Source organism: Panthera pardus, unplaced genomic scaffold, assembly GCF_024362965.1.
Source record: "Panthera pardus isolate Hobbes unplaced genomic scaffold, ASM2436296v1 HiC_scaffold_15, whole genome shotgun sequence".
Lineage (NCBI taxonomy): Eukaryota > Metazoa > Chordata > Mammalia > Carnivora > Felidae > Panthera > Panthera pardus.
Window position 1 is genome coordinate 32,859,194 of NW_026526710.1, and position 14,575 is coordinate 32,873,768.

The 14,575-nt window shown below is 49.8% G+C and overlaps 1 protein-coding gene across 1 annotated transcript in view; it reads left to right on the forward strand.

The window, feature by feature from the left end:
* Positions 1-13,504, forward strand: part of L3MBTL4 (L3MBTL histone methyl-lysine binding protein 4) — a 442,113-nt gene extending 428,609 nt beyond the window's left edge. The window contains exons 18-19 of the mRNA XM_019418424.2: positions 9,385-9,447; positions 11,891-13,504. Of these exons, the coding sequence (XP_019273969.2) occupies positions 9,385-9,447; positions 11,891-12,058 (231 nt within the window). The 3' untranslated portion in view covers positions 12,059-13,504. The remainder of the gene's footprint in view (positions 1-9,384; positions 9,448-11,890) is intronic.
* The last annotated feature ends 1,071 nt before the right edge of the window (positions 13,505-14,575 follow it).

A 14,575-nucleotide genomic window follows, 5' to 3' on the forward strand; every position in this document is an offset into this window, starting at 1 on the left:
ACGGAAGCACACGTGTATAAGCATCTTAGGCTTGCACCCTGGCATCCTGTCTGGGGAGCCCCCGCCCCCGGGATGTTCTGTTCTGTGCTGAGGGGCACCTGGAGGGCCCCAGAGGATTCACTTGTTCTCATTACTGAGCAGTTGTGTGCTGCCCATTTGTCTACTTGAAGCCACAGATGATCGGTTAGCCTTAGGTTGGATTTTAAAGTGAATTAGATCACAACTTTGCATAAGATGCGGTACACATGGGAAAATTGATCCAACTTTAATATAAATGTTCCTTACAATGTTGCTTTTTAATAAGGATCAGGTAAGTCTCATTGCTTGCTGTGATGCTGCAGAAATGCTTCATATGTAAAGCAGTTTTCTTTTAAGGAATACACTCTCTGACATTTCTCTTAATAAAGGTATTATTTCCACTAGTCAGGCCTTAATTAATTTTTTTTAAATGAAGGAAAACCGTGGGTCGCTCTGAGGACAAGATAACAGTAGAGCTGGAGTGAAGTTAGTCACAGAATGTTCACTGAGCACTTTCTGCAATCAGCTCGACTTAACCTTGGCTTCGGCCTTCCTTCGCAGCCTCGGACGAGGCGCAGGTGGCAAAGGCCGTACGGAGGCTGAGGTTTGGGGCAACGCTGCTCCCTCCGCCTCCTCCCGGGCACCTCACAAAACCCACCTGGAGCAGCGGGGGCTTTCCCCAGCACACCCCGCCGCCCCACCTCTCCTTCCGATCCCTCCAGTGCCCCCGTGGCACTGGTAACGGAGAGTTGACCGAATATGCCAGCCGGTGGCGACTAAACGTGGTCCCGTTCCTTAAAGAGTATGCGGGGTCTGCCCCCCTGCCCCTTGCTGATGACCTTTTACTGGTTTACAAAGCGTGCAGCAGCTTCACGACCAAGCCAACTAAGTCAAAACCTATCGTGTCTGTGATCCAGTCGTGTGCGGCTTTGGCCTTGTAACAGCCCTGCACGTGATGGGGAGCTCCCCTGACAGCTCGGCGGCAATCCCTGGTTCCTGACTTTCAAGCCATTCACTAGGTTGTACCACGTTTTAAGTTAGAGTGACAGTGGCTTCTCTTCCCTCGCCTCATCGCCGTTGTGCCGAGGCCGATGTCCCGGGGAGGGCAGCCACCCGCATCCAGCCCCCGGCCCCACGTTCACAGAGCAGCCAAGACATGCCAGTGGGTGACCACGGAAGAGACACCTTGGGTGTGAGCTCTGGGTGTGTCTGTGCCTACCTTGACACGATCCCGGCTCCCCAAACGGAGTCCTCGGCTGCGCGGGCCTTAGAACCTGCGTGGGCCGTCCTCCCTGCCCACGCGCCCCTCGCGCTTCTCCCGCGCTGGGCTGCAGCCCCCACGTGGGGTCCTCACACTGGCACGCTTTATACCCCTGCCCCAGGTAGCCCCTCCTACTCTGCCAGCCAGCGGCGCAGTGCTCACCTCCTGCAGGAGCCTCTCCGCACCCCCCTTTTCCTCAGAGAATCTTCTGTCACTGACCTATGCTCACTTGTCCGACCCTTGACCAGATGAGTAGAGACCTTATTCCACTCACTTGATATGTATCTTGAGAACGTCTCACTATACCTGGCAGTTAGTAGATAAGCCAGTAATGTTTGTTGAATGAATGTTGAAGGACAAAGGCATCATAGGCTGGATTTTGAAACAGAAGTGGAACATATCCAAGGGGAGAAAAGAACGGAGACCATTCCAGTCACAAGGAAAGACGGAAGGTTGCATGGAAGTATGACGTGTGCACAGATAGCATATGTACAGCGAGCGCATCCTTTACTAACATTGATGATGCTATTAACACTATGAAGGTACTGATAGTGAGACAAGGACTCTTATTTTGCCCATTTTACAGACAGGGAAATTGAGGCACCTAGAGACTAAGTCACTTCTCAGGGCCCCACAGGCAGAGCCAGGTCCTAAGCTGACGTCTTACCCACCAAGCACCCTGCGGACCTGGGGCACAGACAGAAGAGCCCTGGGTTGGGGAAGGTGCGCCCGGTGTGAGGCCGGGCACTGGCAGTACGAGCCGCCTGAGGTTCTCATGCAGAAAATCACCTGTGAAGATGGTGCTTCGGGGGCATGAGAATCACACTCACCTGCGGAAGGAGGAAGCCTGCGAAGGGGCGGAGGAGAGGGACCAACCAGCGGGCACCGCCACGCTCCTGGTGTAGAATCATCTGGGCCTGCGCCGGGAGCTGCCATGGGCAAAACCACCCAGAGTCGGCAGACGTTTTAAAGTCGAAAGCCGTAACACAACACGGTGAAATAGATCAGCTATTGAAGGTGAAGAAGTGAAATGAGCCAAATGTGATTCCATTTGTAGACGCAGCACCACACGGTTTAGGACTTGGGATGGCGGTATGTGAGCTACACGGTCCGTAGAGTTCACCTGAATGAAGGGGAAAGCAGTGGTGCCATCAAACGAAATGAAACTTTGGGAGAGAGACCCCATCTTTTTTGAATGAGAGGTCCCTGCAGATTCCATTACAGCAGTGGATGTGCGACAACCATTCCCGGGGGCGGAAATACCGGATGAGGTGTCAGTAATGGATGGGGGGGTGGGGCCCGCTGAGGAAGCCCTCACGGAGGGCATGATCATCCAAGGAGAGCCGTCAAGGATGGAGGTCAGTGGGGACGACGGTGGTGGAGCAAGTCCACGGAAGAGAAGTGTCAGGGGCGGCAGGTGGTGAGTGTTCCATTCAGCAGGGCACAGACAGCAGATGTAGCTCGGGGCTCCTGGCTGGGGCTGTGGAATTGGGCTTTGGGGAATCTGGAAAAAATGTGTACAATATGTGTATTTCTTGTCCTTAAGAGGAGCGCCAGAGCTTTTATTAACGTCTCAAGGGGACCATCATCCAAAGAGAACAGAACCTCCGTTCTAGGAAAATTAAGCAGTGACTGGGAAGTTTATGGGACCTCGGATCTGACGACTCCCAAGTCTGGCACTGAAGGAAAGCGAGGGGGTGGAGTGATGAGAGGCAGTAGTGGTCACAGGGCAAGTCTCAGCAGGAAAGGGGAGCCTCAAAAGGGAGGGTCTTGCTGTGGGGGAGACCGAGGGTGCCATCAATGATTATTAGGAGGGCAAGGTCACAGTTCCCGAGTTCTCGTAATGGATATACATGGAGCCCCAGCCTTCTGTTGCTGAAAGAGGCCTTAGAACTTTCTATGTTAAAAGTAAAACCATCCGTAAGGCTGTGTTCATAAAGTGCTTCTGTCGTGATGCTTCTGTACCCATGACTTCCCTCAGGGATGCATTTCAGAGAAACCACTTGGCTTATCTCCTAATGTATAATATATCATAATCTTGAAATCTCCCTAACCAAATGCTCGTGAGGACAAGGACCACATCCTAAATTTCTTTCTGTATTCTCACGCTCTTGTAGCACGTTTCCCAGAACAAAATAGGGTCTCAAGAAGAATCTTGGGTGGATTGACAGTGGGCTTTGTGACGGTTCTGTTTGTATCTTTGAAAATAAGGCAACTCTCCGATGGGGTTCGCTTCGGGGGCATTCCAGTGAGTTCCAACAATAGAGGTTGTGACTATTTTAGACACCACATTAGAAATGGGATAGGGCAGTGAAGATTTGAAAAGTCAGTACAGGGCAAGAGGAGACAAAGGGGGGTGCTATCCTTTTGTGTTTTGTTCTCGTTAGGCAAAGTATTGGAGAGGAACCACGGGAGCCTGAGTCAGGATACATTGAAAACAGACTTGTGTCCTTGTGTTAAGGACCATTCAGGGAGACTCAAGGCAGGAGTCTGCCTGTGGCAGAAGATGAAGAGCAAGAACGTTCCCTTTCGTCTGCTGTCCTGGCCTGGGAAGGAAGACCTCCTTCTCCTCGCTGCATCATGTTACTTGTGAAGAGAAGCCAGCACAGGGCCTTGGTGACGTGGCCCAGAGCAAGGGAGCTGACTTTTAACTCCTTTGTCACTGTGGCTGTTTCTTCCAGAGCCGTGTTTACAGAAACACGGGTAGGCTATGAAGTCAATGTGGTGCTTCTAGAATGAAAGACCATATATTGTAGCAAGGGTTATTATTTTGTGAAACCTTTGTTAGAAACATCTGGGTCTATGCAAACACTCGAGTTATGGTCAGTGTGATGTGTATTTCTGACTGTGGGCCATGGCAATATTCTGTAAAAGAGTAAAAGCGCTTAAGAGTAGGAACCAAAATATCTTTATGTCTCTTTATGTCATTGTAGTAAAGTATCTTGTGCAGAGTAGGTGTCTGAGCGAATAAATGGGGAGGCGTGTTTTGTGAAGAACCCTCCTACCAGGTGTGCGTGGTCACGGGAGGGCAGGAGGTGAGGTCATGTGCACCTTAGAGCCACAGGTGCGGTTCATGTATGCTTGGTGCACACATGGGCACTTTTATTCCTTATGTGCAAAAATGCTTTTTAAAGCAGCTCATATGAATCGCCATAGCCTCAACCAAGTGCTCCCTAAATGTCCATTAAGTTTAAAAGATGGCGGTCGCTTTAAAAGCAATCTTTAAACAGGAGGGAGTGTTTTGAAAAATTCAGGATACTGCTAACTAAGCATAGCAGCCTTATACAATCGGGCCCTTAAAAAAGGGCAAATAACAGATTCCACTGTTAAAAAATGAGACCCGGGCTGGAAGCATGGTCCCCAGTGGACTTGGAGCCAGTGCAGTCAGGCACACAGCTACAGGCTCAGCAAGATAGAGAACACCACCGTTTGGAAAGATTTAAGGGAGCAGCAGCCCCACTGAAGGAAACAGGCCTGCTGAGCTCCAAGAGGATGCCAGGGAAAGTAGGTCGCCGGGGGAAGTAAGTTGGGGAAAGTAATGGGCTCATCTGAGAGCTGGCACAGGGTCATCTTTCTTAGTCTTTCCCAACTGCTGTGTCATCCGCAGAACTCACCTACTCCCTGTCCTTCCAAAACAAAGCCAGGGCTTTCGCTGAGGAACGCCTCGCTCCTGAGAACAAGGAATGAGGTTCCTTGAGGAATGAGAAGGAGGTCCCTTGGGGAACCAAGCGCCAGTCAGCCTCCACACCAGGTGGGCTTCTTGGGGCCAAGGCGGAGGGCGACCGCCCCCAGGCTCCAACAGTAGCGCATTCACCTTAGAAAAGCAGTCGCGTCCACACAGCCATCTTGGGTGCAGGCAAATAGATGGTAGTTTCCTATTTCATGGAGTTCACGCTCATCTGAATAGTTCACGTTTGCCCAATAGGTAAACACATTTTTAAGGGGAGCATGTGAGGGAAACTTTCTGAGAGTACTCTATGGTTTGTTAGATAGCTCACCACTTTACATTTAAAGTTTGTAGCAAAATGGGCTTTCTATTAAAGCTCAAAATATAATTTATTCTTAGAGTGAATAAATACTAACAGTACTGAATAATGACACTGAATAATGATCAAGGCCTTTGGATATTTTTAAATTCTGGCCAGAGAAGTCGGCCTCAGTAGATTTCATGGAACTGGTTTTTGACTTTGGAGAAGGACAGATTGAATAGAATCACAGTCTCTTTCCAAAGAGGCAGAGGATTCCAGACACGTGGTGAGGCAGTGGGGCCGTGGCCACCCTGCCGCCTGAGGCCCTAGGGAGGTAGTGCAGGGAGGGGTCGCGACGGGGCCCAGCTGAGAGCCACTCGGCTTCCCCTTTGCTCCTCTTTGCCCTGACAAGTTATTTATTCCTGTTAAAAAAAATCCAGTCTAGGGGCGCCTGGGTGGCTCAGTCAGTTAAGCGTCCGTCTTCAGCTCAGGTCATGGTCTCGCAGTCTGTGAGTTTGAGCCCCACGTCGGACTCTGTGCTGACAGCTCAGAGCCTGGAGCCTGCTTTGGATTCTATATCTCCCTCTCTCTCCACCCCTCCCCTGCTCACACTCTGTCTCTCTCAAAAATAAATAAACATTAAAAAAAAAAAGTTAAAAAAAAATCCAGTCCACCTTTGACACGGACAGTGGTTGCTTGGCTAACAATGCTGAGGAGGGGGGAATGTGCTTCTTTTCCCATTTTCCCAGCAAAGGACATTTTAACGGATGCAAACCATCAAAGCAACACACACTTCTGCCATGAATAGAAGTTTGTGGAACGTGTGTTTTAAAAAGATCCTCTCTCAAAGCACTTCACTGTGGAGAGCCCAGGCTCCCTACTGCTGGCAGGGCTTTCCCACAGGAGCTGGTGACTGAGATACAACAAAATGTGTATCTGTCGCTAATTCCTACTCCTGCTTCTTTATGTTTAATTTTCCTGCCTTGACGTTCTGCCCCTTTTCCTGTGGAAGAACCATCTCAGGAAAACCTTCCTTTTAGAGCCATGGCTTTGTTTTTTGTTTTTTTTTTTAAGTTTATTTATTTTTTTGCAATGGGGGGTAGGTAGAGAGAGAGAGAGAGAGCACAGGAGGGGCAGAGAGAGGGAGAGAGAGAGAATCCCAAGCAGGCTCTGCACTGTCAGCGCAGAGCCCAACACAGGGCTTGAACTCAAAAACCGTGAGATCATGACCTGAGCCAAAACTAAGAGTCAGAGGCTTAACTGACTGAGCCACCCAGGCGCCCCTAGAGCTGTGGCTTTTAACAGGTAGATGTGGGCCACGTCTGGACGCATTTCTGGTTGTCACAGCGCGGGGGTGGGGGTGCAACTGGCACCCGGCAGGTGGAGGCCAGGCTTGCTGCTAAACACCCTGCAACACACAGGATGGCCCCACAGCAAAGAATGATCGGTCCCCACCAGTCAGTAGCACTGGCCTGGAGAAACCCGCTCTTCAGCACTTTGCCTGGACCCGGCTCCGACTCCTTTTGCCCCACACCCAGCCTGCAGGCAGATCTCTGGATTCTCCCTCTGCGGCGCCACCTGCCTGAACTCTGTGCTCTGCCCCGTGTGGAGCCCCCAGGCCCTCAGTGCCTCCCAGCTGATGTCCTACCCAGTCCATCCAACACTGCCAGATCCTCTCTCAAGCCTTCTCTTGCGCCGGGGTCCTCAGCCCCACCTGCAGATGAGAGTCAACCGGGGAATCTGAAAATGTATGCCCCACGCTTGGGTCCCGCCCAGCTTGGCTAATTTGGAGTCTGTGTGTCCTGAGGCTGGCCATCATTTGTGTTTGAAGCTCTCTGGATGATCCCGAGGTGTGGCCACGATGGAGAACCCCCACTCCAGGGCTCCCTGCAGCTGGCAGGTAGAAGTGCGAACCCACACCAGAAGCCACACGGCCGCCACCTCACCCCCACCCACCCCTGTCCCCATGTCTCCCCTTCTGCTCAGCATTTCTAGCCAAACTGGACTCCTCACTGCTCAGAGCATGTGCACCGTGCCTCTCGCTTTCGGCCTTGACCCTGAGGCTCTGTGCCGAGAAAGTGTTCTCTGCTTGTCCACCCCGAATCGCCCCGGGGTAGAAACACTGCCACCCAACAGTGCCTGTCTCAGCTTCCACCTCCCTCATCACACCTCTTCTGAGTTCCCATCTGAGATGCCATCTGTCCCTGCCAGGAACCCATAGCCTTTCCACCTCGCCTCTGGAACTTAGTGCATTTGAGCATGTATCAGTGTGAGTAGTAAGCCGTCCTTACTTGCCACTTTCCATCTATCCTCCCACCTCTGATCGAACCATAAACTCATTGGATGTTCACGCTGGACCTGCTCACTGGTCCTGCCCTCCCAGCACCCAGCAGAGGCCTCACGCCTAGCTGAGGTCGGGGTATACTTGACCAGAGAGCAGCCCAGGGAATAAGGGGCCTACGCCCGCCTCGCAGCGTCCCAGGCCCTACAAACTCTCTGAGCCCCTGCTGTCACCTGCCCCAGTGACTGTGTCTCTGCAGCTGGACCGGCAGCATTCCAGGGCTTTCCTCAGCTCCATGCTTTGTATCCACCTAAGAAGGGCAAATCATATTAACTCAACAGAGAAGCTCAGCTTCCTGGCTGAGTGGAGCACCGGGAGCTCCAGTGAAGCAGCTCAGAACCGGAATGCCTCCTGGGTGCTTTTAGGGCTTGAGGATGCCATTGTGTGGCAGCGTTCTGGCTGGTTTGGGAAGATCTTTTTTGTTGTTGTAATTCTCATCATCCTGCACTTTAGAAGGATGACTGTAAATGACTCATGATAAAACACACTTGCAGCATCAGAGGTGAGTAAAGCAGACACCAACATGCTGACTGGCCCGAAAAAGATGTTCTGAAATCTACGCATTAGATTAAATATAGCCGTGAGTCGAGGGTGCGCATACAGGTGTCAGGCCCTGGGTTCGCCCTGTGGGTGCTGGTTCCTGGCCGCCCTGTAAGCCGGAAATCGCCAACGCCACGATGTTCTCTTCTGCAAAGTATGGGGAGGGTCAGTGTCACTGTCATCTCCCTGCAGGGGGCTGGGGACTCCTAGGGCTCGTGGGTTATAGACTGTGTTGTTACAAGGTCCTGAGCTCCCGTCTTCTTGTGGGTCTTTTCCGTTAGACGGGGAGAGAAATGTCAAGTGCACACAATTCAGTCAGCACGAGACAGCCAAAAATTCAAAACAGAAAGCAAGGCCATTCCTCGTATACACATTACCTCCCAGGTTTCATTACTATTGCCTTCTGGCATGACTTTCACCCTGTGCTGCAACCATGCCAGACCTTGCCAGGGTGGCCAGAATCCTCTTGCCATTTTGGTCGTGGAGAGTCTACACTTTATTATGTTTGGTGGCTCAGCTCCCTAAAAGCGCCAACTGGGAAAACTCAGTAGCTTCCTGTGCTTATAGCCAAGTCATTGTAGGGTCTCTCTAATTAAAAGGAGCTGGGGGCATATGTAGCTGGGGAGGGAGGGGAAAAGAATGGGAAATGAAGTTGAAGAGAGTGATTTGGTCTGGAGTCCAAAAACCTGATTTCCAAAACGTCCGGGGTACTTCCCGGCCATGTGTGACCTCCAGTAAGTCATTCAACTTCCTCGGGCTTCAGCCTCATTGTCCCTGATGAGGGAACTCACTCGGCATAGATCCCTTGAGTCCCTGTTGCTGGCTGGGCACAGGTAAGACTCAGATAGATGGGGCCTCAGGGCTGCCCAAGGGCCAGATGGGCAGGTCCTCATCCTTGACAGTCACTGTAAAGACTGCTACACACAAGGCCACTCCCTCCTGCCTTCCCTGACAGGACAGGAGGATCAGAGGAGAGCAGGTTCCAGAATGCCAGCGCTGCACAAAAGGAGGCTGTCACTGTCATCGTAACTATAACCTGATGTAGGTCAGCCTGGAAATAAGAGGCTAGAAGAGATCCTGGTGGGGGCTGGTCTAACTTCTGAGCTGGCAAATGCTAATGTGACTTGATAGTTACTATTTAAATCCTGAGCGTTTGAGGGATTTGAAGTCTATTTTACTCAAACATGGAATTACTACAACCCAAGAAATTATTTCAGGTGCATGTTTTAAGTCAGGCTTTTCATCTTGCACTGTAGGTGGCTGAGTTTGTACAGTCTCTTCTGGGCTGTGAAGAACACGCCAAGTGCTTCAAGAAAGAGGTAAGAAATGCAAAAAATTGTATGTATTTCCATACTTCTGGACCCAGAAGTGCTTTGTTTTCATCTACGTATGTGTAAATAAGAACAGGCTGGGTAGGCAGGATAAAGGGGTCCGGGCAGGGAGGAGCCCAGTGGTGCCATCAGGCCCAGGCCCTTTGACCTGCTTACGTTCAGCTGGGCTTTGGCACAGAATGCTGTGGTGCTTGGCCCGTACAGTGTGCTCAAGAAGTAGACTGTTTGCTGGAAGAATAAATGAACATGTCAATTACTTAATCCTTACATGTGTTGTGAAGGCCCTACCATGATGACTTTAGGTCCCACTGAGGAGGAAGGATTCCCGCCATGAACCCCCTCCCAGGGAGGGGAGAGGATTTGTCTACTCCGAGGTGAGAGTGGGACCTTCCTGTACATCCCCGCTCTGCACCTGCTCCAAGAAGAATGCAGAGGCCACAAAATCCTTCCCTGGGGCTTCTGCTTCCTACCCCCCTGTTGGTTGGGAATGTACCAAACTGCTTAATGTTTCTCCTGGAATTAGTAGCCATAGCTCTAGGGACCCCAGAAGAAACCAGCTACAGAATAATAGTGCAGATATGGTGGTTACTGTTTATCGCGGGCTTGCCCTATGCTGGACCCTGTGCTAAGCACTTTACAACCTCTGTTCTTGGGTCCTCACAAGAACCTATGAAGAAGCTGAGGCACAGCAAGAAAAGGGCAGTCAGATCCCGGCCTCTATCTGGGTGATTCCAGAGCCGCCATCATGGCTCCAGAAGTCTCCAAGAAAACTACACTTCTAGAGACTCCAGTGTGTAGCACATCCTCCCCCTCTGTAGAGGTCAGGGCATGAATGGATCAGGGAAAATATTCTCGGTCCTGGACCCCCCTGAGCCGGGCCTCCCCAGTAACTGTGCATCATGGAAGAGGGCAGTATGGTAGCAGTGTGTGTAGCTGCCAATGGAAACATGAGTTTCGACCAGCAGGTCTCGGGTGTGGTTGGCCTGGCCTTGCACATAGGGGTCAATCCCTACATTAAGCAATGCCGAGGACCCACCTTGTCCACAGGTCAAGTTGCAGGTCAAGTTGCTCCCGCCTGGCTTTTATGACCAGCAGTCCCTCGATGGGCAGATCACTTAACCTGTCTCATCCCTCTTCTGTAAAACACAGACTTCCTCGAGGAGACCTTTAAAGATTAGGATTAGTGTGTTTCAGTGCGTAGCAAAATGATCCAGGTATTCTGTTCTCTAAATGGATGATTCTTCAACTGACGTTATCATAAATGCACAGGAAGCCTTTTAACACTTCCTTAAAACTTTAAAACTTTAGCCTGTCACTTACATTTTAAACTTGGATTTCAAAACTGGGGTCCCTGGGGGAATCCCTACTTCCTCAGTGAGACATTGACACTGCGAGTTTGTACCGTTAATTAAAAAGGGTTAGAACCACAGTGCTAGGTTCAGGGAAGGGTGTTACCATAGAAAAACCTTTCATTCTGTCTTCTTGGGTCTAGAACCAGCAATCTTTCTGCGCCAGTTTCTGTAAACAGGTGATGTGGGTGCCGGACACGCCCACAGTCCCTTCCACTCAAACTCTGAGAGCAGATCCCAGTCTGCTGTGGGAAAAGCCTGCATGGGGGTCACTCACCATCCTATGAATCTTGGGAAAGCTATTACATGTCAGACCACAATGTCTTAAAAGTTAATAAATAAAACATTTATTTTGTATGTATTTCTGCTTATAGCATTTATTATATAAAAAAAATTTAATGCAGGAAAGTTCAAAGGAGAAAGCAAAAATCAAACCACTATTCCCCCAGAAAAATCTAACTTTGCTTCACGTTTGGCATAAAGACTTCAGGTATTTTCACTGTGTATATGTATACATGTGGTCGTGCAGGTTTAATTTTACAGGTTAAAGCTAAGATCTTTCTATATCATCATGTCATGCTTTGTCACTTAACCATGGATGAAAACTTTGCTAAAATCATTAAGTGTTTCATTGAGACATGAATTTCGGTGACTGCCTGGTCCCCCAGCCGAGGCGGTACCAGAATTTATTTATTTCTGCCATTTTTGAAATGCTGGGTTGTTTCCAATAAATAACACTAGAATGTACACATTGCAACTCGGTTCTCTTGGGAAAAATTCCTGGAGATTTACTTGGTGAATGAAAGCAGGCTATTTTTAAGGTTCTTGATATAAATTCAGGACAAGATTTTTGAAACATAAGAGTAGAAATTTAACCTGGCAACCGTGAGTGTATCTTGAATTCATATTCAACAGAGTTTCGGGCGACAGCACAGAGCGGGGCAGAGGTTGGGACCCCGTGGGAGAGGGTGCCGTCTTTCTCTGCCGTTGGAGAGCTCTGCAGGGAGGACAAAACCGTTCGGTGTCACACAGCTCAGCACCCAAAAGTTCCCAGAGGGTAAATGGTGTTTCTTTACTTGCAGCAGATCGATGGCAAAGCCTTCCTGCTTCTGACACAGACGGACATCGTCAAGGTGATGAAGATCAAGCTGGGTCCAGCACTGAAAATTTATAATTCTATCCTCATGTTCAGGAATTCCCAGGACCTCACTGAAGAAGATTCTCTCTCAGGCCAAGAAGCCAGAGGATAAACACACCGCCTGAACCGGCCAGGGCACCAGGACCTGTTCTCCCAGCAATAAGATTGGCCTACGTTAATTTGATTTTAATATCCCCATGGTCATATCCATATTTAGTCTGGACCTTTTAAAGTGGTCGTGGTTGAGATGTTCAGAGGGTTTTGATGGCTGAGCCAATGCCAAGGACGCAGAGGCCCGCGTGTGGTTTAGGAACATCTTTATCGTCTGCGGGGTCCTTTCAGCTCCGATGCGGTGCAACGAACAGACCAAAGAAGCCCACACATACACATTTCAGCTTTCTCCTTCACCATTTCCCGTTTTTCAAGCATGAAACTCTCAAGTGGTAAAATATGAAGAGAAACAGCATTCCCAATACACTGTTAATATTCTCACCAGAACATCTGAGCTTGGCCCAGATTTGCCATCTGGGTGCAGTGAGTCTAAGAGATAGAGGCCTGGTGCTTTAAAAAGACTTCATGTGGGATTTTTGTGTACTTTACTCAGGAAAGTGTGAATCTTTAAAAAAATAATAATAATAAGCACATGTTTTCACGATTCATTAATTCTCCTTTTTGTCCCATGAATCGTTTCTTGTTGGCACTCCCAGTGTCTCCCACAACGAGCCCAGGAGCACCAGAACACTCAGCCTGGGCATTTAGCGGAAGCTGATCGGACCATCCCAAGGACCCGCGCCTGCTAGCAGTGTGTGGCAGGCTCTCTTTGGGGGCACAGGGAGACCCGCCCTGCCCCTGACACAGGCTCGTGGGCCAGCTACCCTCCCGCCCCAAACCCTCCTGGCTTCCGCTCCGAGGAGGCCTCAGGAGGGTTGGCCCCACGCTCTCTCTGAGCAGGTGTGCAGCTGGGTTATATCTTTGTAGAGTCACAGCACTGAAAGGCAACATCTCTCAAGTAGGGAGCTTGGTAGCTGTGAGTCGTTTGAACAATTCTGATTTCTGGTCAGACCTGACTTGTTTTGTGTAAAGTGACTATATCTGAGACTCCAGCAACTTCTAAAGACAGTCACCAACTTTCCTACACCCACAGTCAGCTGCATATGCCCCCGTGGAACTGGAGGTCCATTGTTTCCTGGGGGGCGGGAGGAGGAGACAAGAAACAGACCACACCCATTTGCCTCTTTAAGAATCTCACGGTTGAAGAAAGTTGATTCAGCTTGGAGATTCTCAAACTGTAGCACACTGAAGAAAAAAAAAATCTTCTGTAAGAGGTGTGCACACGTGACATTTTTCAGACCTTTACCTAAATGGAATTTTAATATATTATTAGTTCATGTCAATTTTTGTTTTCTATGGAGTTTTGTTTGCTGTTTGTTTTCTGCTTTGTGTGTGTGTGTGTGTGTGTTTTAATTTTTAGACTGCCATGTATAATTCCTGCTTCTGCTGTGTTAAAATTTAATATATTTTAAATGAGAATAAACAGATAAAGATTAAACCCCCCACATCACTGCCTTAATGAATATGTTGCTATCACCTGTTCCCATGCCACAACCTTTGCATTAGCCACCAAAGAAGTCAGCCTTTTTTGAGTACTTGGGATAGGTTTCCTTAGGGAAGCAAACTCAGCTGCTAATAAGAAGTTAAAGTGGAGTTTTTTAAATTAAAAAGAACCTCGCAATTGCTCATTGTATAGGCTCCATGGAAGACACGAGATGCATGTTTCATGTATTTTTTTTTAATGTTTATTTATTTCTTTTGAGAGTGGGGGGTGGGGGTCGGGGTAGAGTCAGAGAGAAAATCCCAAGCGGGCTCCACAATGTCGGCACAGAGCCCGAGGCAGGGCTCAATCTCACTGACGAGGAGATCATGACCTGAGCCAAAACGAGGAGTCGGATGCCCAACCAACTGAGCTACCCAGGTGCCCCTATGTGTTTCACATATTTAATACTTGTCATTTCAACAGAAGGATCTAACAGAACAGACAACACCAAGCCAAATGAGAGTTGAAAAGTTGTGTTCCTAAATGACAGTGTGATCAGGCAGAGCTCTATCCAGGTACGTAGGCACCTACCGGACACCCGACTTGTCACCCAATACCTTCACCCTGTCATACTCGAAAGGAACTCAGATGGCCTCACCCTAGTATCCTCACCCGAGTGAACAATAGCCTATCAGCAGAGTAGCTGCCCAAGCCAGGAAACCCAAACGTCCGACTCTGTCCATTTCTGTGTTATAGATTCTCCTGCCAACACGAACTCGCTGAAGGTGGAGACCGACCGGGTGCGGGTCAGCTCCCGAGCTGGTCCGTGCTGGTCCTGCACGCTGCCGCTTTCACACCTCGCCCCACCTTCCTCGGGCACAGCGCTTCCCTCCCGCTGCCGTCCCGGGCTGCACCTACCCTGAACTCCTTTCCCTCTCCAAACTCACCCTCCTACTGGGCCTCTCAGCTTTGCCTGTGCTGCTCCCTCTGCCTGAGATGTTCTCTCCGCCTCTCTCCCGCCTGGGAAGACCCCACCGCAGCGCACCTCCCCATCATGTCGCTCCTCGCTGGCTGTCGTTACCATTTGCGTGTTTC